Source organism: Podarcis bocagei (genome assembly GCF_964188305.1).
Source record: "Podarcis bocagei genome assembly, chromosome: 3".
Taxonomy (NCBI): Eukaryota; Metazoa; Chordata; class Lepidosauria; order Squamata; family Lacertidae; genus Podarcis; species Podarcis bocagei.
Genome location: NC_138127.1, coordinates 78,510,252 through 78,538,250, shown reverse-complemented (window position 1 = coordinate 78,538,250; position 27,999 = coordinate 78,510,252). Strand labels below are relative to the sequence as shown.

Genomic DNA, 27,999 nt, shown 5'->3' with positions numbered 1-27,999 from the left:
TCTTACCTTCTTGCCAGCAGGGCACTCATTTCTTCCATTAAGCCACTTCCTCCAAGCGGGAGTGGCCCATTCCCACGGCCAGTATCTGTTTTGGGCGAAGCAGAGCTCGCTCCTCCACTGGTATTAGGAGAATCTTCATTCTAATATTGACAAGGCCCAACAGTAAAGACATGGAAATTATATTGTTAGAATGAGGAGTCAGATTTTATAGATGGCAACAAAGGTCTGAAATAGTCTGGGGAAAGCAGCCTGCCCACCTATCAATTTGACCTGCAAGGCCAATACTGGGTTCCATCTGAACAGTATCCCATTACAGTCGTACCTTGGCTTCCGAATATCTTGGTACTCAGACATTGTGGCTCCCGAATGCTGCAAACCTGGAATTGAGTGTTCTGGTTTGCAAACGTTCTTTGGAACCCGAACGTCCGATGGGGCTTCCGTGGCTTCCAACTGGCTGCAGGAACTTCCTGCAGCCAATCAGAAGCTGTACTTTGGTTTCCGAACGTTTTGGAAGTCGAACGGATTCTGTTCAACTTCCAAGGTACCACTGTATAGTTAATTCTAATAAAGTTAGATATGGGCATTTTAGAGACATTATTGATCGCTGTTTTAGCCATTCATTATGAACAGTCTGAGCAGATGAAGACCTTAATTCGAAAGTTAAAATTAAAATGTCTGGAACTGTGCTTACCCGTGATACTTTTCTGAGTTTGGCTCCAGCAAGAGCAGCTGCTAGTCCTGTTAAAGGACGGTGGTCTTCATACATCGATCCCATGGAAAAACCCGCAGGAGGCAGAGGAGGGGCCGGAGGTGGGGGAGGAACCTGGTTAGGAAGGGGGGGAGGTGGTGGGGGAGGCGGCCCCGATGGTGGAAGAGGGGGAGGGGGAGGGGGTCCAGGGGGAGGGGGGACTGCTGGTGGTGACTGGACAGGGCCAGGTGGGAGAGGGGGTGGGGGTGGGGGTGCAGGTGGTCCTTGGATAACACCTAATTAAAAACACACACACAAAAACCAAACAAAAATTGTGACAAAAAGGGAAGACTGTCAGGAAACCAATTCTATACTACATTAAGAAAGAAAAAAAACCTGCACGGTCCCCATGCTGGTTTCAATATCAAAGAAAAACATTCCTTCATTCTAATAAGCACACATAAATAGTAATGAACAAACAATTCAGCTTGAAATAAAAATACCCTCAAAACTTCTTAAGAGGAAACAGATGCCACAATCAAAATTCATGTGAATGTTTTGAGGGGCGTGATACTGAGCGATCTTTGCACAACGTTATCAAAAAACAAAAGACAGAGGTAGAACATGATGTATGTACACAAGAAAAATCTATGCACAGAAGTCCAGTGACATAGGAAGAGCCTGCTGGATCAGATCAAGGACACATTTAGTCCAGCATTCTGTTCACATGGTGGCCAAATGTGTATGGGAAGCGCATAAGTAGGACAGGAACACAACAGTACTCTCCTGCTCATGATTCCCAATAACGGGTATTGAGAGCATATAGCCCTTGATGCAAGTAGTCTTTGATAGCTTTATCCTCCATGAATATATCGAACCCTACTTTAAAGCTGTGCAAGTTGGTGTCTATTACTATACCGTGTGGTACCAAATGCCATAGTTTAACTACGCATTGCATCAGGAGCGAGGGATTGGATTCAGCTGGTGGGCCAAATGCTGGGTTCTCTCACCCTCCAAGGGTGACTCTGACCTGTCAATCATCAGACAGCACTATGATACCAGGTGACCCATTTACCTCTGTATTCAAGCCCAGACAAGTGCTGCTTGAAGTTACCAATCAGCTGATCAACTCTGGCTCGAATCTGCTGGCTATGGAGTTCCCCATGAGTAAATTCATAGTGCAGCCAACTCCAATTGGTTTGCTCTCACCAGCAATCTGCTGATCAATAGTGACAGGTGGAGCCTCCCTTGGCAGTGCACTTTAAGATTCCCCAGGTGTGCACTGGCAGGCACATTTCTACCTGCCCCACGCCTGACATCACAGATGATGTCAGATGTGAGAAAGATGGGTGTGGTTTGCTGGGGAGACAGCAATGAGGGAGAAACTGGGAGCTGTACTAGGAAGTTTCCCATGCCTAAACTAGGTGAATGAGTAATTCATTTTGTATGTCTTTAATCTCCCAGGGTTCACCTTCACTGGATGATCTCGGGTTCTAGAACTAAAAGAGCAAGAAAAACTTGTCTATTCCCTTTTGTACACCTCTATTATGCCTACCCCCTTTTCACCAACTATAAAGCTCTAAGCTACTCCATCACCTTCATAATTTTGCCCACATTCTGCACCTTTTCCAGTTCTACAACATTTCTTCTTTATTTGTATTTATTGAATTTATATACTGCCCTTCATCTGAAGACCACAGGGTGGTTTGCAACATAAAAACACAAAATACATAATATAAGAAAAATAAAAAATACCCTCCATTCAAGGTGATGATCACAACATCAATAATGTTTCTATCCCCACTATAAGTCTAAAGAACACAGGCCTAAATTCCACCAATTTAAGTAAACCTAAGACAAGATACCTTATACATTTGCAACCCATGCCCGTGCTTATTTCCAGAAATATTAATACAGCATACATTAGTGAGTTAGAAGACTTTTAAATGTTGGTGGAATGAGTAGTTTTGCCCCACTGCCTGGATGAAAAATAAGATTAGATTTATTTTTTTTAAATCCCTAACCAAGGGTGGTCCACAATTACAGAAGTAAATTTACTATGAAATGCAAGTTGATTTTCATCTGTCTTTGCAGTGGTGGAACACCTCAAATCAATAAAGGGTTGCCTGCTCCTGGGTTGTGTGTTATTTAGAGTAACAGACTCTTTAAAATGTTTAGCCCAGACTGAGGAAAACATTAAAAGGATCAATTCATCTTGTTATAAACCATATTTGTATCACATTAAGTAACTGCCTTTGGGTTCCTCAGAAATTTCAGCTATATATTAAATCGATGCAACACCTGCAATTTAAAAACTATTTTGGATACACAAACAAACCAAATTAAAGTATGTGTAAATGGACTTATTAAATCTTACTAATTATGCTTTCCTTATACTTTTTGTGAATAATACTGAACTGAGAAAAACCCAATTCACAGCCAACATTCTTCATTTAATGTCCAATGATTAAAAAAGCAAGAAACCACCTAGCAAAACTCTTTCAGCGGACTTCCAGAAATGAAAAAACAAAAACAGAATACACTATTTAAATTTGACTGAAAAAAACGTATCTCCGCTCTTCAAAGTTTCACAATTCCTCATGACATTCTGCTGAACTTTTGCTGAGGGTATTAAGATCGCTGCAGCTTTTCAACATGCTAATTCTTCAGGATAAATCAAGTTTCAGGTGCAAATTAGTTTTGAGTGCATTCCTGATTAGTTAATTAGTAGCAGTAACGGAAACCTTACCCTGCTGGGACGGAGGAGGTTCAATCGGCTGAGAGGCTGTCTGCAAGACTGGCTCAGAAGCAGAGGAGTCTCCCAGCACAGAGTTTAGAGAGTTCTCAACAGAGGCAGGGGGAGCTGCAGAGGGAGAAGGGAGAACACTAGGCTTGGATGAGGGAGTCGAGGCATATGGGGAACTTGGAGAGGAAGCTTGAGGTCCAGAGAGCGAGAGAGGCTGAAAGGAAGGTGGTGGCGTTGGACCAGAGGTAGGTGGCGAAGGTGCTGGATAATTTGCCAGTTCTGGAAGACCATTGGGTGCAGTAGGGGATGGGGACAACTGGGAGAGTTGAGCGGTTACTGGAATGGGGAGAACAGGCTTTGGGCCAGTGGCTTTGCCTGGGGGGCTGCTAATCATTACAGGAGGAGAAGGGGGAAGAGGTGCAAAACTAGAAGCAGACCAAGTAGTGGACTTGGTACTAGGGGGCAAAGGGGCTGGGGGGTTCACGGGTGAAGGTGGCCGAGAATTTTTGTTTACTTGACGAGGAACTGTGGCGTAATGCGGAAGGACGGGGTGAAAGGCAGAGCCCAAAGATGTAGCGAAACGTGAAGCAGAGTGCCTTAGTGGTGGTGTAGGGGGAGAGGAAACCGATTGTGCAGAAGTCACATTAGCATAATCCGGAGTAGAGTCTGACATTGCTTTAGCATATGAAGGAGGTGGTGCCGAAGGAGGCTGGCAACTGGAGTATTCAGGAAGTGAAGTACTATACGGGGAGTTGTCGTAAGATGGAGCTGGACAGAAGATGGAAAGCAGCAGCAAAGGCAGGATAAAAGAGGAGAGAGAGAAAAAGGGAGCTAATGAAGCAACAAAACCAGCATTCAAACAAAATGTATAAATGTAGACTATAGTTAGTACCAGAGGATTAGGCACAAGTAAATTACTGTTAGGAGAATTTATACACTGTCAACAGATGCTTCCAATTTTGCCTTATATATTTGTGCCAACATTTGAATTTACAAGCACATTCTGGAAACGCAAAAACAACAACAATGCCCAAACCCCTCCACTACACAGTAGGTTCTCAAAAGTAATCAGCAAAATCAATTGGTTGGAATCAAGTGAAGTGATCTTAAGAATTTTTTTTAAAAAAATACTACTGAATGACAATTTCAGCATATGAACAGTGCAATCCAGCGCATTTTCTTCTCAGATGTAGGCCCCATTGGCATGGTTTAGGTATCATTTTAAATCATAGTTAAAGTTAAACTATGGTTTAATGTGAACAAACAGTGTGCTGTTGCACAGTCCTTGAAAGTCCCTGCTGTACTCCTCCCCAACACCTTCAACAAACCTGAGGCTGGCTTCACATTACATGTGAATCGAGACTAGCAGCCTGTTCCTCTCCCAGCAAATCATGAGAAGAAGAAGAAGAAGAGTTTGGATTTGATACCCCGCTTTATCACTACCCTAGGGAGTCTCAAAGCGGCTAACATTCTCCTTTCCCTTCCTCCCCCACAACAAACACTCTATGAGGTGAGTGGGGCTGAGAGACTTCAGAGAAGTGTGACTAGCCCAAGGTCACCCAGCAGCTGCATGTGGAGGAGAGGAGACGCGAACCCGGTTCCCCAGATTACGAGTCTATCGCTCTTAACCACTACACCACACTGGCTCTACACCACACTGAGCGGAAGACAAAATTTCTTCTTGGCTTACCACTCATGGTTTGTTGAGAGAGAATCAACTCACAGGCATGGAATAGCATGCAACACACAGCCACCCACCCTGTTCGTTCACATTAAAGCATAGTTTAAGTTTAACAATTATTTAAAATGGTATTTGAACCAGGCCACAGAGTTCAGCAAGACTTGCTCCCAGGTAAGTGAGAACAGGATTGCAGTTGAAAGCTCACACTTCATCAACAGTAAGTAGAAACCATGCCCCAAAAGTAAGAATTGAATGTGAAACATGAGAAATTAGAAAATTCTTCCTCAAAAGTGACTGGCTTATACAAATTTCCACTTTACAGATCATTCATTCTTCAAGCAAATATTTTATTAATTAGAAACAGGAAATGCAGTAGAAAAAAGTAGCTGAGAATTCAGAATTGCAAATAGCCATTTGCCTGCTTGCCTTTGTCAAGCAAGAACTGCCTCCTGTTTACAAGGCAAGGCAGAATCTAGATTCAGGACATTGGAAGAGAAATCAGTTCTTTTAGAGTGCTGATGCGCCACTTGCGGCTATCAAAAATATTTGCAGGCATACTAGTAAAAAATGTGGGCTAATAATTTTGGTGGACTTATGAGCAAATCTGCACAAACCAAGTGTATGTTTATTACACTGAGAAACAAAATATTTTACACAGCTACAGGCATTGCCTGCATATGCTATTACACTAGCTTCATTCAGACAAGAACAAATGCAGGAGAGGAGATCAGAAGCTTCCTTTTCCATTTTTGTATTAAGTGCATTTCAGTGTCTCATCTGAAGCCTAAACTGTAATTAAGATTAACTAAAGTTAGCCAAATCCAACCAGCTTCACGAACTATAGTTTATGAAGTTGGCTTGTTGCTACTAACCATAGTTCCTCCAGGTTCAGACAACATGGCAAGCTGTAGTTAATCAAATGCAAAAGCAAAAGCTTCTGAACTCCTCTCACATTTACACTGTAGAAGAAAAGCGCTCATTCCCAGGGAAAGCTGGGCTACTGTTAATGTTTTGTCCAAACAAGAACATTGTGCTGTAATGAATTTGCATCCATTCCTGAAGTTCTAGGTTTTATACTCAAGAGTGATGCACATTTCCTGAGCCATTTGGCCTCAGGAAAACACACACACACCGGCCTGCACTCCTGTTCAGCAATGAAGCAAGTCCTATGCTGTAGATTTATACACAAGTCTCTGAGGCATGTAGCCTTGGAAGAATATAAAAAGAATAATGTCACATTCCCGAAAAAGAGATGACCCAACTTTCTGATCACATAAAACAAAAAAATATAAACAGTCAGGCATCCTAAGCATTCTGTGCTACTCTATCATAGCAAGAACTATTGGCTGGGTCATATTTTATTGGATCTGTTGCACCAATGGTCAGTTTATATCTCATATTTTATTGGTTGGTCTTTGGAAACAAACTAAGATTTTGAAAGTTTTTCTCAAGTTAACCATTTATCAATGTAGTCTCTAACAACAACAACAACAACAACAACAACAATAACAACAACAACGAAAGCCATAGCTCTGCGTTCAAAGAAGAACTAACTGAAGAATACAGATCCATCTTTGATCCAAGTAATTTTGTACAGTGACTCATCTAAAATACTATCCATACAACTTGCTAAAAGACTCTTGCAAGACTCTTTGCACGAGGTCTGCCTACTGACATTAAACTCTCATGCCAAACATTCAATTACGCAGACAACTGACAGACATCAATGTCAAAGTTTCCTCTCAATTACCAACTTTGGCTGGTAAAACTGCCAGAGAACTTGGCCATCAAATCCCTAGTGTGCTTATGGTTGGAGCCACACTGAGAGAACGAACACTGCCCGATATAAGCAGCATTTCTCAAGCACAACACGCCTCTCACCCAAGTCCTGAAAGGTAAGGGACATACAGGGCCCAAGCTGCAGGTGGAAGGCAACTGCCTAAGGTTACAGGACAGGATAGAGGAGGCTAAGGCGGAGAGGAAACAGAGGACAACAAGAGGGCAAGAACAGAAACAGAGCCCAGGATAAGATGAGGATTTAAAGTTCTGGCAATGGGATTAGCATTAAGGGACACGGATTCTGAGTTGTGAGAATCTGTAGTTCTCTTAGCACAGAACTCTAGGCTTCCTTCTTAAGTGATCAATGCAGGATTTCTTTCCTAACTGATGTTATATAAACTGCTTCTTAAGATTAACAGAAAAAAGAAAGAAGGCACTTAATGAAAGCTCAAAAACACCATCCTACACATATACTATTTGAGAAATACAGAAAGTCTGGTTGCTGGCAATAAGGTTCCAATTTTTGGAAGTTAGTTTACAGGAAAACGGGAAATAAGCCATTTTAATACGTGATTACTTTGATCAATTTCATCACGTTAACAGTTCAAAACAACACACTGCAATTCTTACCAGCGCTTGACAGTTTTCTTTCTCTTTCCCATTCCAGCTGCTCTCTTTCCAGTTGGTCCTGGTGCTCCCTTTCTTGCCTTTCCCATTCTGCTCTCTCCTGCTCCTGCCTTTCCCGCTCTTGCCTCTCTCTCTCCAGGCGCTCCTGCCGGTCTCGCTCTTGCCGCTCCCTCTCCAGCCGCTCCCTCTCCAGGTGCTCCTGTTCTAGCCGCTCTCGTTCCAGCCTCTCCTTCTCCAGCCTCTCTCGCTCCAGTCTCTCTCGTTCTAGTCTTTCCCTCTCCAGCCTCTCGCGCTCCAGCCTGTCGCGTTCCAGCCGCTCCCTTTCCAACTCCTTTTGCCGTTGCTGCTCCTGCAGCTGCCTGCAACAGAGGAAAACGGGGAGTGTTAAAATGAAGAGCCAAAACCAGATTAAAGGCCACCTGGCTACGAACACATACACAGCGAGCCAATGTGTGACATAATAATCAGTGTTGGAAACTCAAGATATATAAGCTAGACACCAAATGGTTAAAGTAAAGGTAAAGGACCCCTGACAGTTAAGTCCAGTCACGAATGACTCTGGGGTTGTGGTGCTCATCTTGCTTTACAGGCTAAGAGAGCCGGTGTTTGTCCACAGACAGTTTTTCCGGGTCATGTGGCCAGCATGACTAAGCCGCTTGTGGCACAACGAAACACCGAAACCAGGGTGGTGCACGGAAACGCCATTTTGGGGCAAGATGGCTCCGAAGTCTTATTTTTTTGATTATCAGCTAAACATCTGGCTAGTTCAGATGACAACCTTGAGCAAGGTTAAGAAGTTTGAGAACTTAAAAGTGGAAAAGTCACTTGATCCAGGGACAGTCTACAGTGGTGCCTCGCAAGACGAAATTAATTCGTTCCGCGAGTTTTTTCGTCTTGCGGTTTTTTTCGTCTTGCAAAGCACGGTTTCGGAAAAGTTTTGGAAAAGCTTCAAAAATCACCAAAGTCTTCAAAAACCTCAAAAAAGGCGTGCTATGAGTTGCTCCTCGAAGTCAAGTCGCAACTGTATTAACGGTTTTAAGAAAAAGGAAACAAACTTGCAAGACGTTTCCGTCTTGCGAAGCAAGCCCATAGAGAAAATCACCTTGCGAAGCAACTCAAAAAACCAAAAACCCTTTCGTTTTGCGAGTTTTCCGTCTTGCGAGGCATTCGTCTTGCGGGGCACCACTGTAGATTATTTCCTGTTTTTACAGACGTGCTAAGATTATGTTCCCCTGCAGCATATCTGAAGTGAATCTAGCACACCCTAAAGATAAGGTTCTTATTGATTTTTTAAAAAAATGGCTACAAAGTGTAGCCATTGGAACAGGAAAGGGATTTTCAATGAACTATTGCAGAGATTTGTTCCCTTTGTTGCTTACTGAAACAATGGCTAAAAATACTCAGAATAATGTAACTTTTTTTGCCTGATGATGCACACACATTGTTAATACATTAATTAAAATCTCTCTCTTTTTGTTAAAGACTATTTGCTATATAACATTTGAGGTCCTGATATCCATGTTTAAAGAGACACGGATGCATGCCCGTTTCTCAAAATATACTACGGCAAACTGATGCAGCCATTTCCACATTACAAAACTGATTTTAGATAAGAATAAAGTGATACATGTGAAGATAACACTAAGACATCCAAGCCAGTCTCTAAGGTTGACTGGTAACTACTACCCTTTATAAAACAACTCATGAGCAGCACCACAATTTTAAAGATTTTATGGGGTGTTTGCATATAAAACACTGGTTCAACATCCTTGCAATCGTAATTTAATGCTCTGTGCAGCAGCGGATTTGCACCACCATATACACCAATTTCCTGAAGCAGCAAATCTTAGCACCAAGCCACTGAAAATTGAACCTATTACAGCAAACCTTGTGACTCGCTGGATACCTCACAGAAGTGATTTGAAAAGGGAGCTCTGTTTTCTTCACATCAGAAGGATCACCCAACAGAGGGCAGTAGAGATTTACAGCTTCCACACATTTGTATCATTCTTCATTGTAGTTGCCTCAATTCCCAAACCAATTTAGCTAGTTTTAACTTGTTCCCTTTTAATCTGTGCATTTTAAACTTTTTCAGTTTTAAATTTTGCTCCAGCTCACTTGGAATCACAATGACCGTTCTCGTATATAGAATAACAGCACTTACAACTTTAATGTCCTTAGTAACTTTTCTTTTGGAATTTTTGCAGAAGATAAAAGGGGAAAGTATCATATTCAACTATTATAGTCACAAGGTGACTGACTACATTCACCCTGCTTAGTTTCAACAACTCTGCAGCATCAGCACTCCCCAAGTCCATTCATTAAGACTCCTATCCTGTCATCTTGTTAGTTCAGTGCTTAAATTTCCAATTAATGTTTAAGTTATTGCTGCCATATCCCCGAACATGCATTATAAAACCATAGATTTAGCTTCAGTTCATGTGGAAAACAACCTCCAAGCTAGCTAATTAGCAGGAAGAGATTATTCCAGCTGAGGTTCTATTAATTTACCCATCTCCTGTTTTCCCTTTGGGAAATGATTTACCTTTGTTTAAAAGATGCATCTCTCCATAAATACAAGCATTCGACTGACATAAGATTGGTGGGCTAGTTCTGCCTAAACCTACCTCAAATATTGTTTAAGTAAGAATGAATGACCCTCAGATACTTGGAGGAAGGTTAGGATACAAATGCAACAAAACCCTACACATGGATCCAATGAAGAAACAGGATGAGTGGAAAGGCCTTCCCTTAATCTAGAAGGGAAGTTCCCGATTGATATAAGACAATTTCCCCCTCCTTCTACAGTCCCCTGTTGCATCTCATGCCATTTCAGAAGAAATTCCATCTCCCTGGCAGTGTAAGAGGCTGCAACACGACAGGGGAACGCAACTCATCTTATTGTAAAAGTTGGATGCAACCAAGCCTGTCAGTTTTTCAGTTACTTCCTAAGATTTCAAACCCTAAAGTGTTGTAAGGAAAAAATGTAGGATAGTGAAATTCCCTTCACAATAATGCAGAATCAATTAAAAGTGATTAGGCTTGCCCCTGCAGTTAAGGAACAACACAGATAATCTCATAAATCTACCTTTTTCTTTAGAGTGTTCTTTCCACTTACGCCCAGGTTAAGTGGGGTTAATATATTAACTGCATTTCATTTATCAAATTAATTTATTTACTGCATTAATTTACTAATTTATGAACTGCATCATGTCCCAGAACTGGTCTCTGGGTGTCTCCCAAAGCAAGGCAAAACACTTAAAACTGTAACCTAAATCATAACACAATCTGCAATTTAAAACATGATTAAAGGTATACTTCAGGTTAGCAGACCCTCCGGGTGTCCCTATTTTCCAGGGACAGCACCGGATTTACAAAAGCTGGTTTCTGATTTGATCCCAGAATGTCCTGCTTTTCCTTAGCGAAGACACTGGGAGGGGAGGAAGACCCAAAGAAAATACGGGCGGCAACAAGGCCGTAGGGACAAAGGCAGGAAGATATCCTACTGCTCTCCACCCACTGACATACACACAGACAAAAATATAAGTAAACAAGGCTTCTAACGTAAATGTATATTTCTCTCTGGCACATGCTGCAGACCACACCCCAAAAGGAATACAGTCGTACCTTGGTTGACAAACGCCTTACTAGTCGAACGTTTTGGTTCCAGAACGCCGCAAACCTGGAAGTGAGTGCTCCGGTTTGCGAACTTTCTTTTGGAAGCTGAATGTCTGGCGAGGCTTCCGATTGGCTGCAGGAAGCTCTTACAACCAATCAGAAGCTGCACCTTGGAAGTCGAACGAACTTCTGGAACTGATTCTGTTCGGCTTTCATGGTACAACTGTACACAGTTCTGGTTGGCTTGTGAACACCCACAAAAGGAATACATGGTTCCCTGACCCCCACCCCAGTTATAAATCTTTGGGGTTTTTATTGTCTTCCTGTGGAGAAAAAAATGGAAGAGGAATGAGCAAAATAATCCACCACCCTAACTAAGCCATTTCTGTGGAAGGGAGATGCTAGAGACAGGGGTGGGTGGGACCTGCTGGTAGTGACTTTGTTGACTGGCTAAGCAGAAAAGATGGGCAGAAGCATCTGGGAAGCCTCTTGGTAGGTGGAAATGTATTAATAATGACTGTGGTCAGAGGAGAAAGACTGGACCTTAGCTTTGGAGGGTCAACAGAGGAGCTTCCACTGTAAAAGCCTGACCCTTCTTTTGACCAATGCTGAAAGGGAGATAAAAATGTTCTATTAAAAAAAACAGTTTCTTTCAGTTTCTTTTTTCTTTAAGTCACTAAAGCTATTTTTAGTGTCCTACTTTTCTCTTCTTTAAAAACGCAAAAATAAATTCCTGTCCCAGATTTAAGGAATGGAAGTAGAGTAACTTTTTAAAAATTGAAAACTTATTTAACATTTTACAATTACTTATTTTCTTGATTAAATAGCTAGTTCAGGTTAATTAAAATACCTATTCTCATGATTAAACTATCTTTTAGCTGCATTATACTCAAACTGGGCTAATATATCTCAAAAGCCAAGTAAGGAAATTCATACTTCAGAAGAAAAGCATTTACAACTTGAAAAGCTGATCCTCATTTGCTTTTAATATCCCTTTAAAATATCAGCTTGGCAGATCTTTAATCTTTTCTTGCATGAAAAGAATACAAACTGTTTTTCCTGGTTTTATATTGTCAGTGTTGAAATATTCTAGACACAATGGCACAGGGGGAATCTTCCTTACATATCAGTACTAAGAAGGATACCATGCTAACTCCTAAAATATACTAGGAGTTATTGTTATATTAGCAACAATATTTCCATGGTGCCCATAACCAAAAACTTTCTGTGTAGCGTACATAAAAACTGTCATATATTATATGAACTAGGGAGGTGGGGCGGGAATCATGACAGAGATTGAGCACTTCACAGCTGGAATGCTATCAGAGAGAATGAAGGCCCTTCTGTTCATAGTCACCCATCAGGTATCACTTGGTAATGACACTCTGCAACTTCACTGTCGAGGTAATATATGGGAGGTGCCAATGCTTCAGGTAAACTGGCTCCAAGCCATTTATGGGTTTGAAGGTTAAAAACAGCACTTTTAATTGGTTCCAGAAATGGACTAGAAGAGTGGAGCTGATAAAATATTATAAATATTATAAAATATATTCAAAATGTTGACTTCCAGTTAACAACCTTTCAACCCTATACTGGACCAACTGAAGTTCCAAAGGCATGCTCAAATACAATGCATAATGGTAATTTAAACTATTGTTGACTCCACAACTGATTAATCTTTATTAGGCTCAACAAAAAGTCACAAAAATGTGGCAAACTTTTGAGTTGGATAACTCTTAATCAGACTGCAAGATGAACATATCTCACCTAGGGTGCTACAGTTACAGTGGTGCCTCGCAAGACGAAATTAATCCGTTCTGCGAGTCTCTTCATCTTGCGGTTTTTTCGTCTTGCGAAGCACGGCTATTAGCGGCTATTAACGGCTTAAAGAAAAAGGAAACAAACTCGCAAGAACTCGCAAGACGTTTCGTCTTGCAAAGCAAGCCCATAGGGAAATTCGTCTTGCGGAACGACCAGACTTTATTTTCTTAAACAATGTGGAAAACAGCCATGACTGCTTTACTCCAGTAGTTAAGTGGAAGGCACATACTTTATCTGTAGTACCTGGAAGGGACAAGCTGAACCTGCAATCCCCATTCAGGAACTAAGTCTACAAGCTTGCCTAATAGCTACAACATACAGTGGTACCTCGCAAGACAAATGCCTCGCAAGACGAAAAACGCGCAAGACGAAAGGGTTTTTCGGTTTTGCGTTGCTTCGCTAGATGAATTTCCCTATGGGCTTGCTTCGCAAGACGAAAACGTCTTGCGCTTTTTTTTTAAAAGCCGCTTGAAGAGGCGCAGTTGTGACGGACCATGCTTCGCAAGACAAAAAGACTCGCGGAACGAATTATTTTCGGCTTGCGAGGCACCACTGTATAGCCTTTTAAAAAACAAAACCTTTTCCACATCCCACCAGACCTGGATTTCTGCAACGTCTTACAGATATAGCATTCTGGAGAACTTGAAAGTTTGTCACATTTTTTTGTGACTTTTTTGGTTGGTCTGAATGAAGGCATTGCCCATTTGGAGTTGTTGTTTTTCCCCTTATGTGCCTTTAAGCAAACTGCTGTAGAAAATACTGACATGTTACTGAATTCAGGACCTTCAAAGAAGTTAACAAAGGCAACTTCAACCAAACTAGCAAGCAAGCTTACAGAAGTTCCTAACCTACTTTATTACTGTACCTGTCTACACACACAAGTTTCAGTGATTTTGCCTCATCTACAGCCTGAGACTACCAACACACACACACTCCACTAGTCAACAAATATTTCTTGACTGATCACCTGAAAGTGCTTTTGACATGTCACACATGGAAAGCTTATTTCAGAGCTTGAAGACTACCTAAAAATAGAGTCTGCATTGATTTTTCTGGGCAAAAGTGTAATCAACCTCTTCAAAGATTAAAGTCACTCTGGTGTCTTAAAAGTCATTCAAAAGCTATTTTGAAATTTGCTAGTTTGGTTTACTAAAGTTGTTTTTAAAAAATAAATACTGCAGGATAGGTTAGGAATTTAAAAGCACACAGTAACCAAAATGTCTTTATTTACAGCCTCATCACAAACATTCAAAAGCGTGGATCATCAGCAAAATCATATATTTTCTATATTATCCTATATTATCAAATGGATATCAGTCTATTTCAACAGTTCCTAATGTTCTGGGGCCTGGGGGCACATTTGAAAATCTAAGAAACTGTCACAAGCACCACAAAATGCCCATTTCACAAAAGAAAAGCTAGCAATGCTCAGAAACCCCCCCCCCTTCCCAACAACAAAAAAAACAACAACAGGCAAAATACCCACTAAACACAGACAAGCTCCCCCCACCCAAAACAGAACAGGCAGTCACTCTAATAAATTCAAAAAAACCTATCTAATTTTAAAATTAAAAAATAAAAATTAGAAGGGAAAGGGTGCACAGTGGGCACCTGGAGCTGCCTGAGACTGAGAAGTGCTCATGAGGTCCCAGATCTAGTCTATTATTTTTAAAAGATGTAGAACAGAATGCTGCTGTACACACAGCTAAAAAACTTCTTTTGGTTACATACACCCATATTCAAATACTCCTGTGACACAAAAATGCCTATAAATTTATACAGAGACAAATCCCCCTCAAGTGATTTTCAAAAGTAATACCTCTAGGTAGTTTCACTAACTTTCATTACATGAGGCCAGCTAGACTTTCACTAAGTGTGTGGAAATAGGTTAAGAGTAATTCAGCTTCTTTGGAAAAATTAAAATTGATTACTTACAGCAGAAGCCGGTCAACCTTTGGTCCATCATACCTCTGAAGGATAAGTGGAGGCCTATACACTTTCATTGTTTCTGAAGTCTGTATACTAATTCTTACAGCTGCCCTCTTTATAAGCATAGGCATGCAGTAATTACTTTATTTATAGATATTAACTCAATCAGCTACCAACTGATATAAGATACAGCAACGGATTTACATTCATGACATTCACACCCCTTCTAGCTGCTATATTAACATCATGAATCGTTTAAAGATATATTATGAACTAATGCTCTATTTAAACACAACAGTTAGGATCTTTTATTCTGAGAATCTTAAAATGGGGTTCCAGATATTATATTCAACAGAGAATGCATTAGAACTTAACAAGCCCAGCAATTATTTCAGCTGTTTGTAGCTATCTGTGTTGGTGTCAACCATCCTGAAAGACTCTAGAACAGCGGAAATCAATGAGGTGCCCTCCAGATGTTTTTGGATTACAACTCCCCGACTAGCACGAAGGGTTGCTGGGTGGGACTGGTAGTCCACAACTCCTGGAGGGCGCCATATTGGCATGGGCAGTAGTGCAGGGATAGCCAAACAGGAGGCAATCCACATTTGACAAATATTTTCTTCACATTAAGAGAAGTGCTGTATGTGTACAACAACAAATGCACAATCTAAGAATATGATTCACTGGTCTGATCAATTCCTTACTTTCAAACACTACCCATACTTTTGTGCTTACAAAAGAAATAACAGCAACAAGTTATCATTTAATCCCAGCCTCCTGTCTCCCTAGAACATATTCTTATGCCTGAAGCACCCCTTACAGATCTATTAGCTACTATCAGTGCTCAAGTGTTCTTATAAGAACTTCCCACCTCCAAAATGTTTAATATCAGTAGCCTACAATTGCTTGGTTCTTAGCCTATCCTTGATGGACATCTTATAAATAAATCCCATTAAGTTCGCTGGTGCTTATAAGCGTATAAAGGATGGCTGCCTTTAGCACTTTAAATAAAGCTGAAAATAATACAATTAAACCAGCAGTTCCCTTTGGGAATCTCCTTTTAAATACCTAAATTCCCTCTTTCCCCGCTCAGTCTTCTTCTTCTTCCTTAGTATGCTGTACCCAATTCCTTCAGAACTGCTTCATAGAGTCTGTTTTCTAAACATGTTATCATCTGTGTACATTTCCAATGAACCTTTTCCAATTGTTGAAATTAAACTTAAGCTCAAGGAATCATTCCAACCCTCCCCCCCCCAAAAAAAACAAACTAGCATGAACAACTTGGGAAAGCTGCCTGTCCTATATATCTGACTGGGTGACATCACTGTATTTCTTACAAAAATGGCTCCTGTAGGCCATTTTGCACTTCAAAGTTGGTATTGATTGTTTTATATATTTCCTCTAACACTAAATATAAGACTGCAAAATGCAGAAAGTTAAAGAAAGCAATATAATAACAAGTATAATTCTATTAGGTCCATTAACATTAAGTAGTAAACCATAGCCTTGGTAAAATGTAGTTTTACAACAGAAACAAAAACAACAACAACAAATAACCCTCTAGAAAGAAATGCATCAACACAAAAATTACCTCCTACACACTTCTGTTTATTAAACAATGGCTTTGTGTATTGTACACATCTTGCCCTGCAGCTTAACAAAACACAGTGTGAAGCCATTTTGAGGTTGGGGGTTGTCTTATGAACCTTGGTTTGTTTTAACTAGGTCTTGGCAGTACATGTGAACCCAATACCCATCATTAACCAAAACCACAAAAATATGATACAAGAGCAATTGGAAAACAAACCAATGTTTGGTGAAATAAATCATGGTTTGTTTAATCACCTTGCTAAACCATGACTTAAACAAGCAATGCCTAGGCATCGAATGGAAAATGGGCCAATCTGTGTGGAAATATACATGTCTACTCAGAGAAGGCCATGCTGCGCTTTCTGGTGTACTATGAAAAGCCTCACATGAACAAATATTTATTTATTAAATATCTACATCGCACTTCATCCAAGGATCACAGGGTGGTTTACAATATAAAAACACAAAAATACATACCATAGTACTAAACAATAACTGCCCCCCCAATAAATACTTGCCAATCACCATCATAATAGTGCTGTTTTATGCAAAACCACACTAACCTTCTCTGGATTTCTAAATCTTCTTGTGATGGGCCATTTTGCACCTGTGGGGGAAGTTGTGCATTTTGTCGAGGCAACGTTGGACCTAGTAAAGCAAGTTACACTTCAGCTGTTATGCAAAAGTCACATGTAAAGTCCAATAAGAAATCAACTTACAATTTTTGACTACTTATTAAATTTCCAGCAAATAGCCTACAAAATACATAAAACAAACTGAGCATCACCATCAATATTGCTCCACATCTTTTCAAAATGGAAACTGATATATTCAGCAGGAATATGATGAGTGTGGAGAAAACACATATTTATAAACCTTTAAAAGATTCAAAAATTTTAAAACAATTCTTTGGGAAGCAAGATTACCATATATACTCAAGTATAAGCTAACTTTTTCAGCACATTTTTTATGCTTAAAAAGCCCCCCTCGGCTTATACTCGAGTGAGCTGATGGTCCTCTCTTGACAGTTTTACTACCCTCAAAGTTTTTGGTGTGGCTGCCTGGAAAAGGACATTCTCTGCAGCATTCCCTAAGTGGTGGAATTCCCTCCCTACATAACACAGTTTTCCTGGGCCTCTGACAGCTGAGCTGCATACTTTTAGGACCCACCCCATTCCCATGATTGTTAATTTGTTTTAAACTGTTCATAACATTGGTGAAAGGAAGGCAACAAATTTATTAAATCTTCATCATCATCAGTAAAGGAGTTGCTAGAAATAATTGTTCTAGGATATGTGATCAACAGTTCAAAATGAAGCACCAGCTGCAGCGTGTTAAATAGCAGATCATGTGCTGTGTGGTGACTTACAGCGCAGTCTCATACATGTCCTCAAAATAAAACGCAAACAAGTTCTATATGGTATTTACTCCAGGACAAGGGAGCCTTTTCTCCTGTGGTTTTTCTCCTAGTTTTAGTGCTGACAGTTATTTTGCATGCAACTTTTAAAAAACAATTCTTTTCCAGGCACCTGACAGATTTCTTGAGATAATGATTATTCTACCTGTGTTTTTTTTTAAAAAAAAATCGATCTTTTTTACTTGAAGCACGATCCATGAAGTGTGGTGAGAGGGGCTTTGTGACTGTCACAAATATGGCAACCTTATATAGGAGGACTGATGAAGCTTTGTCCCTCCAGATGTTGCTGGACTAAAACTCCCATCTGGAGTTCTGGCCATGCTGGCTGGGACTGATGGGCCAAAGGTTCACTAGTCCTGCTGTATGCTTGCACTCTCACAATAGCCATATAGGACTCTGTGCATCAGTATCCACCCTAGATTTTCAAACCAAACTCCTTTTCTCAAGCCACCATCTCAGAGCTAAACTAGATGTGACTGCTGTCACATATTTGATGCTATCTTTTAAAAAGAAAAATTAAAAAGCAATGCAGATGAGGACAGTGGATTGTTGGGCAAGATTTTTAATCATTCCACCCCACCTCATGGTACCAACTAAAAACATCCCCACCCCAAACCAGTATTTTCTTTGTCTGAATAGCAGAGGAAATTGTTAAATAACCCCTGCCCACAGCCCTAATACTGATCAGAGCTATATGCTGCTGTTTAAATCTTTAACAACAGATAATTCACATATTTAATGTATCATCTAGTTTGTCCCTGAGGGGCTTGATGACTGTGAAACACTGATGAATATATCAGTCACTTAATGCTATGTCTCTCCATTATTGCAGAGAGCCCTGGGAAAAAGGGGGAGGGGTGGAATGGCTGGCTCTCTTTCAAGAAAAACCATTTTGCATACAGTATAGTTGAAAGGCAACAGGAATGCAACCAACTGCACTACAATGTATGATTAGAGTTCATTGTTATTCAAGCCTGAGAGGTCAGTTGAATTCAAAGTACTGCTGGATAAATCGGCTTGCTGGTCTTATTCACATTCATCAGATGGCACAGAGAACACCCATGTTCTAATTTTGCTGTTCATGCTCCATCAGAAGGCCAATATGAGACCACTTTAATGTTATGTTTTAAGCAATTGCTTCCATTAATTAAAGTTGGGTCTTTCCTAAAAGCTATTTCAGGGAACGAATGATTTTTAGCAGGTCTTCTAATTAAGATGTCTTTGTTTTTGACTGACAGAGCTAAGTTTTTAAGATCTGAAGCCTTGGACTATTAATGCATCAACTTGCTGGATCTTTTGCCTAGCAGTTGTTCCTATAGTACCTGTGCAAAGCTCTCTTCGCAATAAAGAAAACACCAAAGCTATTTCATGCTCAAAGGTTTATGTGGACTTCAGTTGTCAAAATGAGTTCAATAAACAGTTCTTTTTTGCACAGCTGGGAGCCCATCCAAGGAGAAGGAAAACTCTGACCCTAAACCTCTGCTGCCTTGTGGCCATAGTCATTTTAAGATTGGTTTAAACAGTAGAGAGTCATGGGCTTCAAGAACCACCCTTAGCTGGATATCACCCAAATGCACACAAATGCTAATACTGCATTAAAGACAAATATATATATTTCCTAAGCAGTGCCACAATATTTCCAGGAATAAAGATAACGTTCTTCCTGAAGGTTTGTGGATGCAAACTGTAGTTTCATCTACGCATTCTTGAAGGTGATTCCCACCCCCTACTGAGGAAGTTCTTATTTCATTCCACCTGGTAGTCTCTTCCCAAATGTAAGTAAGTACTCACTCTACAATACCCATGAAGCGAACTGTGATGTGCATAAGACTGATTTGCTAATCCTTCACCATATAGGATAGCAACATTCTGTTATGTACAGTCATAGGATTAAGGCATCTACTTCTAGCTAACTTGTGTCTATTGGAAAGATAACAGCTTAGGTTAAAATATGTATCTGGACCTTCTACTCCAACTAAGGATAAACAGACTGTAGTAAGATTGAACAATAAGCCACTATTTATAAACCATTGTAGAAATTTGTAGCAGCCTTACCAGAGTCTTGTGAATTTAACACTTCTAAGGCATGCATCATGGCACTTGCGAAGACATTGGCATCTTCTTTGCTGCCAAAGTTGAGCCCGTACACTTGCCTAGCATCCCGCCACTGATGAAACGTCTGTGTTGCTTGATTGTACTTCAATCCTTTTGGAATGGCACAATTTATTACCACCTTAAAAAAAGTAAAAGTATAGTTATGGCTTACAGGTGTTTTGTAGCATTTTCACCTATGGATGTGTATTCCTTCCCCCTTCCCCTTTTCCCAAAAGTATTTGAGAGATTTGCTTGTGGTCCTGCTTAAGGGGCCCAATGCCTTTGAATACACTTCCTGTTATCAGCAAATGTCCCCTTCTCTATTGATTTTCCTCAATTATATTGTTTTAATTATCATCCATAAACCCCCCTGCAGTGCCAGCTAGTTCACTCCAAACAACAATTAAAAAACACCACCCCACCAATATATTATAAAGCAGTAATTTTCCAATGAAAATGCGTAAGTGGTCGTTAAATACCGTATTTTTTGCACCATAACACTCACTTTTTTCCTCCTAGAAAGTAAGGGGAAATGTCTGTGCGTGTTATGGAGGGAATGCCTACGGGTGGCGGGGGGGGGGATCTGCTGCAGTCGTGAGCAGAGGATCCATGGTTCCCCTTCCTTCCCTCCTCCGTGGTTACAAAGCATGGATCCTCGGGATTTTTGCATTGGGCTACTCCAAACTCACTGTCAGATCACATGTCTGTGGCCACAGCATGAACCACAAAAATCATATATCCACTATTTCGTTTAGAATATTTTTTTCTTGTTTTCCTCCTCTAAAAACTACGTGCGTGTTATGGTCTGGTGCGTGTTATAGAGCGAAAAATACGGTAAATATATTTCACAGCGTTTGACTATGCTGTTCAGCATTAATAGAAATGGACTGAGAAGAAACTTAAGAGGCAGTTAATGAGCAACTATGTGCACAGATGGAAGAAAATGCTAAGTACGACTCCTCTTGCGACTCATTCATTCAGACACGTATTTCTCATAGTTCCAACTTCATTTAGGGATTTTTCCCTTCTTCTTTTTTTAAAGGCAGAGGTACATGTATGCTCCAGTACCGGGCATACCCTCTCTGACTAGAACAGAGGGCTAGGTGTAACACAGTATCACTACTCTTCCATCCTTCTGCCCCAATGAGTGCAGCTCCAGGTGAGATCTTGCATTGGAAACAGGTGCTGGGCCAGTAGGGCTGTACAGAAGACTTGCGCCAGAAGCAGTTTAGTCCTGCTGGCCACATGACCTGGAAAGCTGTCTGTGGACAAACGCCGGCTCCCTCGGCCTGAAAGCGAGATGAGCGCCACAACCCCATAGTCGCTGGATTTAACTGTACAGGAGTCCTTTAACTTTACCTTATAGAAGAGGACTAGGGAAGAAAAGCAGCACCTGCAGATGAGACCTGCCTTTGCGTCAATTGATTTGGCTGTGGGGAAAGGCTTGGGGATAGGTTACAGAGACTATTATTCCCATGTTCTTATGTCCTCTTTCTCCAATGATATTTGATTTATGTTTGGAACCGTTGGCATATGCAATTAGACAGAACAGAAAGATTTATGGTTTGTGCATGAACAAGTGGAATTTAGATTAGCTTTGTCTGAAGATGATTTGCTACTATTTGTTAGCAGGCCTGAAACAGTTACTTCAGAATTTATCAGATCAATGGATAAGTTTAGTCAAATTCCAGGATGAACAATAAAGTGGTTAAAATAAGAGTGCCAGAGGGCAAGTGTAAATTGCCTGCTGTGTATGTCTTTCACTAAGCATTTTCACGAGGGATTTTGGTTTCTACAGATATTTCTCAAATCATTAAATTAAGCTTAAATAGGTTCATAACTGAGATCTGGCACTACTTAAACGTAGCACTTAGGGGTAGAGTTAACACACTTAAGATGTACTGCCATGAACAATAATTTTTCTGAGTGGTATTTGTCAACAAGTTTCCCAAGCATATTTTCAAAGTTTAATGTATTATTTCTGATGTTTATTTGGGGTAATTCACCACCTCGTATATCACTTAAAATAAAATGGAAAGGTGATTTAATTTTCCATATTTTATTTTATACTACAAGGCATAAACAAGTGGCAAGTTTCTTTTTCTAGGAGTACCCCCAGCATGGGAAATTTGAGACGTGGCTCATGTAATACCTCTTTTGGGATGGGTGGTACTGAAGTCTATACATGTAAAAAAGGGTCTACATCACCAATTTCAGCAACTAGGGAGTCACTGTGTATGCTGGCTTGCCAGCTATAATTTGACCCATATGCTGATAATTAAATTATCTTCATGGAGTAGCCCTGATTTAAAGATAATTCTTTCTATGGAAGAAGTGGCTAGATTCCGGGATTTATACATTAGATGAGCTGATAGGAACAGATGGAGAATTTTTACAGTTTTCTTTATTGAGGGCCAGTTACTATTTACCAATGAGTGCTGAATGACAATATTTTCATTACAGCACCTGTTGGTGTCTATTTATGGTCCATCTGCAGTGATTGCTTATACCCCAGGTGAGAGATGGGGTGGGATGCCTGTACAAGATGGTTTTGTTCTGTTTCTCAGCTGGTGGTTTGACATCTTTATGGTGGGCTGTACATGTGACCTATCGTGGATTGATGTCTGTCTGCATGGCCTGGTGGCATGATAAATTGTGTATTCTTACTTTTACTTTTGCAGAGTGTTCCACATACAAGATATGTCTTGAGGGAAGGATATCAGAGTAGAAAGTGATCGAGGGGAAGGGTAGGTGTCAGGGAACTGCCATCGGAAGGAAGGGAGGTGAAAGGGCTCACACAGGTTGGGAGAGACTCAGCAGCTGAAGAGGGAACCAGTAGGGGGAGAGGAGGTGAGCTGAGGGAAAGTCAGCTGGAGGGATGGCTCAGAGACACTTCCAGCGAAAACAGTGGGGAGGTTTCAGGACCTCCTGTAGGGACACCCACTCCTCGCCGGAAACTGTCACGCAGAGAGTCCAGAAGACGTGTTTCCGTTAAGGAGCTTTTATGTTGGAAGCGATTCCGAAAGCAACCACTGTCGGAATCTGCTAGCGACTGACGGAGCCATGTTTAAGGGGCTCCGTTACAGACAGAGGTTTGCAAACTTGACCAAACTCTGAGGGACTTGGATTTTACGCACAAGCAGTTCATCGTCCCATCACAGCATTCCGACAGTCTCCATGAGCAGCTTGTGCAGGAGAAGGCATCATGAGCAACCCAGCCGGAACCGGAGAAGCAGGAGCTGGAGCGGGTCCAAGCCTGGAAGAAAGGTACCGGGCGTTGGAGGTCCAGCTAGCGCTGCAGACGGCGAGGCTCGAGGAGAGGAGGGCTCAAGATGCAGAGAAGGGGAAAACCACCCCGCTCGCCAGAAAGTTGCCAGGATTGGTGCAGAAGTTTGGGGGGGGGGGAGCCCAAGGACTATCATGCCTTTAGGACAGAGATGCAATATGCCCTTAACCTGCAGTTTGATGACTTTCCCGACGAGGAATCGCGGGTGGCTTTTGTGATTGGGCATCTCGAAAAGGGGGCGAAAGACTGGGTGAGGCCCCTGATGGCAACGCATAATGACGTCCTAAAGGACACCATGAAGTTCTTTCGTGCCATGGATCTTATATTTTCCAGCGATATTGAGCAGGGAGTGGTACGCAGACAGTTAATGGCGTGCAAACAGGGGAGCCGATCTGTTCGTGAGTACTGGACAGAGTTTACCATGTTGATCCATAAATTGGGGTGGGATCTATCGGCGGAACCCATTCAAATGCTCTTTGAAGAAGGGCTTTCTTCGGCGGTAAAGGATGAACTTTCCCGGGCGTCCAGGGCGGAGTCTATGGACCAGCTGACCAAATCAGCGCTGACCATAGGAGCGCGCCAAGAGGCAAGAGCCTTGGAGAGGCGGGAAGGGAAGGGGGAACATTGGGGGGAGCTTCGCATTCCAGAGATTCCAGAGCCACCGTTCCTGCCGGGAGAGCCGATGGAAATTGGAACAGCGCGCGCGCACGCAGTTTCAAAGCCCAGTGAAGAGCGGAAGAAGGAGGGGAAGGGCGCCAAGAAATGTTATCTCTGCCAACAGCCAGGTCATTTTGCCAGAGTCTGCCCCAAAGAAAGGAATGGCAAGGAATGGCGGGAGCTGTTGGGGAGAGGGAGGAAAAGGTACCGGAGCAAGTAAAAGCCAACGCCTGGCTGCCACCGTCGGGGCACAGCAGCCAGGCCAAAGAGCAGTGAAAGTGCCCACGCACCTCCTAAACCCGCCCTAGTGATAGAGGTGTTACTAGAACTGCCTAACAGACACCCACTAAAGATAAAGGCGCTATTGGACTCAGGCAGCTCCTGCAATTTCATGAGTAAGGAGTTTGCTGCTGAGCACCAGATACAGACTATCCCTTTAAGTAACCCTTTGCAGGTGGAGAGGTTCCGGAGGGAATACTTTGGGACCACCGATGAGGAGGAGGAGTTGGAAGGATTCCCGGACTCGGAAGGGGAGATGGACTCTGAGGAGGAGGAGTACTTCGAGACCAGGAACCGCAACAGGTGGAGAGAAGTGTTCGAGACATCGGAAGATGAAGGAAGTTCCTTCCGGGGTTTTGCCTCCTCACCGCCCATAGAGGAGGGGGCGGGAGGGGGTGAAGGGGGCCCTGGAGGGGAGGTGGATGTCAGGGAACTGCCATCGGAAGGGAGGGAGGTGAAAGGGCTCACACAGGTTGGGAGAGACTCAGCAGCTGAAGAGGGAACCAGTAGGGGGAGAGGAGGTGAGCTGAGGGAAAGTCAGCTGGAGGGATGGCTCAGAGACACTTCCAGCGAAAACAGTGGGGAGGTTTCAGGACCTCCTGTAGGGACACCCACTCCTCGCCGGAAACTGTCACGCAGAGAGTCCAGAAGACGTGTTTCCGTTAAGGAGCTTTTATGTTGGAAGCGATTCCGAAAGCAACCACTGTCGGAATCTGCTAGCGACTGACGGAGCCATGTTTAAGGGGCTCCGTTACAGACAGAGGTTTGCAAACTTGACCAAACTCTGAGGGACTTGGATTTTACGCACAAGCAGCTCATCGTCCCATCACAGTAGGCATTACAGAATGAGATGTTGAAGGGATGATGACATGTGTTTGTGCCAGATATTCCTCATTAAACTCCCCCTTATCGCAGCATCAATGGATAATCTAACACTGTCCCCTTCAGTCTGGTGGTTCTTCTGCTGGTCAGCTCGCAATGAATGCTAATCCATGATCTGAGTGTGGTTCAGCAGGCTGACCTGGTTGAGGCTAGGTCTCACCGAGAGCTGGGTGGGGCAGCCGGGTAGGCCAATTTGACTCAGCTCTGCCCACCCAGGTACTTGGTGCGACATCAGCCCAGAATGGAGAGACTCTCCACATACCACCATCATGTACCACCTTCCTTGGAGCAGTACTAGAGGGTCTGCATCTGACGCTGGGCCAAAGAGACTGGTTAAGGGTGCTATTGGTGTACTGCCCACCCTGCTGCTCATCAGCCTCCCTGGCTGAGCTTGTCTCAAGTGTGATGCTGGAGAACCCCAGTTCTGTGGTTTTGAGTGACTTCAACATTCATGCTGAGCATGCCTCAGGTCCAGCCTGGGAGTTCACTGCCTCCATGGCAATCATGGGCCTGTCTCAAGTGGTCATGTGTCCAAGGCAGAGAGCAGGAAATAGCCTTGATTTAGTCTTTGCTCCATGTGGTGTGGGAGGTTGTCTGGAAATGGGGTGGTGGTGAATATCACTTCGTTGTCATGGTCAGTCCACTTCTTGGTGAGGTTTGGGGATCTGCTCCATCCCCTTCATTATTTAGATTGCCCCTTACTGAGCCCTTTCCAGCTCTACAATATTCTTTTTGAGGTGAAGCAACCAGAACTCTACACAGTATTCCAGGTGCAGCTGCACTAAAGATTTGCATGATGATCTTCATTTTGTCTTCAAAACATTATCAATTACATACCTTTGGCTCCTCGGTCATGAATCTGTTGTAACAAATGTTTCTGTTTTATAAGTCCCTGATACCCTGATCCTTCAAGAGGTAAGCAATACACATACTAATATTGGTTTTTAAAAATCAGAATGTTGAAGTCACAAATGCAATCCTTTCCACTTAGGAACTAGCTGGCTTGTTAAATCAATAAATGAAACTTTGATCTCACCTACACCAACTCTTTGGACTCTACATTCCAAAACCCCCAGATAATTCCACTCAGTTGGCATTATTTGTTTTTTGGTAAAAGAGGCAAAAGATTATAAAAAATGCAGATTTGTGGTGAAAATCTTCTGAAAGCCTCTGACATGTTTGACTGTCCCATTATTCTATTAAGTTAAAGACTCTGAGGTGGATCCAAAAGTTCATCTCCTTCCATCAATGTAAGAGAACATTTACATCTGAACAACTAAAATAAAAGGCCATTTTAATTACTTGAGCTTAATCACTTACCTGATGATCCTGAATCTTTCTGCCAACTACTCTAAATGTATTGTTGCCTGTATGATGATATATATGAACTCTGCTAAATCCAGTAGATCCACCAGCTGGTACCCACTTCTTATTAGCATCATCATAGACCATTACAGCAGCCCGTGCTTGGCAGATGCTCTGCTCACTGTTAAAACAAGGGAAAACAAATTATTAGAAGGGAAAAAACAACAAGTGATGTTAAATGTCCTATATGAAAGGAAACACCTTTTCAAAACAAAGGCAACATTCTACCACTCATTTCCCATTTTGAAACGTTCATACATAGTTTCATTAGTAAAATCAGACACTGTTTCCGAACAGATAGGTAGCCGTGTTGGTCTGCCATAGTCAAAATAAAAAAATTCCTTCCAGTAGCACCTTAAAGACCAACTAAGTTAGTTCTTGGTATGAGCTTTCGTGTGCATGCACACTTCTTCAGATACACAGTGTATCTGAAGAAGTGTGCATGCACACGAAAGCTCATACCAAGAACTAACTTAGTTGGTCTTTAAGGTGCTACTGGAAGGAATTTTTTTATGTTTCCGAACAGTTCATCTAATTCTTCTGAATAGGGGAAGAGGAGAGATGACCACGGTGGACCAATTTATGTCATTAAAATAATAATAATAATCCAATCTTGCAATTCATACGTTTCTAACCCACTTTTCAAAGCACAAATCTTCACAAAATGGCTTATAATATTAAATTGGTATAAATACAGTTTTAAAATGACTGAAAATAAACATTGTAAATACAGCAACAACTTGGGCTCACAGTGCCTTAAGGACTGCCTAAGCCTTTATATCCCAGTTCGATGACTGAGATCATCCAGAGTAGCACTGCTAGTTATTCCGCCGCCCCCCCCATGTTAGAGGCCTGACCAATCAGAAGTTCAGTATTTAGTGACACTGGTCCCAGGTTATGGAACATTCTTCCAACAGAGATTCAGTAAGCATCCTTGCTTTTAACTATTAGGCTTCTCTTGATTTATTTATTTTTAAATACAGCTAGGCCTCCACAGTTGTTTAAAACAAACCATGGTTTAATCTGAATGTTTAGTATGCTAGTGCATGCTGCTCACAGAGCTCCCCCTCCCTCCTATTGCACCATGGATGAAACAAGCTAGAATCCGGCTTGTCATGCCAACAGAACACAGGCTCCTGCTTTTGTTTCCTCAAGCAAACCACAAAACACTAGCCAGTAAGAAACCTTGGCTACCACTTATGATTTGTTTGGAGGAAACAAACCAACAGCCCCAGATTTGGACAACATAACAAGACAGACTGTGATTTGTTTAATTTGTGGTGGAAAAGCAGGGATGGGATGCCACAGAAACCTTTGAACATTGTGTAGCAGTATACTGCTCATTCTCATTAAATCATGGTTTGTTTTAAACTAAGGTTTAATATGAGATGTGAACCAGACCTATCCAACCTGCAACTTCAGAGCACAGATTCTTCTTCCATTTATAACTGCCCAAATATTCAATGACCCATATTAATCTGGGAATAACTGGCTTTTAGCCCAGATTCCAAGGGACATAAAGCAGAGTGTGGCTCAATAG

The 27,999-nt window shown here is 41.8% G+C and overlaps 1 protein-coding gene across 9 annotated transcripts in view; it reads right to left on the bottom strand.

Moving 5' to 3' along the window:
• The window catches only part of ENAH (ENAH actin regulator), a 152,896-nt gene that overhangs the window by 9,435 nt on the left and 115,462 nt on the right, over window positions 1-27,999 (bottom strand). For 7 of the 9 annotated variants that reach the window (XM_081186390.1, XM_081186392.1, XM_081186393.1 and 4 more), the window contains 7 exons: window positions 26,415-26,580; window positions 19,952-20,129; window positions 17,043-17,127; window positions 7,525-7,880; window positions 3,438-4,202; window positions 692-984; window positions 7-140 (listed from right to left, as the gene is read on the bottom strand). In XM_081186390.1, coding sequence (XP_081042516.1) covers window positions 7-140; window positions 692-984; window positions 3,438-4,202; window positions 7,525-7,880; window positions 17,043-17,127; window positions 19,952-20,129; window positions 26,415-26,580 — 1,977 coding nt within the window. Of the gene's footprint in view, window positions 1-6; window positions 141-691; window positions 985-3,437; window positions 4,203-7,524; window positions 7,881-14,895; window positions 15,044-17,042; window positions 17,128-19,951; window positions 20,130-26,414; window positions 26,581-27,999 lie in introns of those variants that run through there. The other 2 variants (XM_081186395.1, XM_081186396.1) reach the window with 2 other exon arrangements.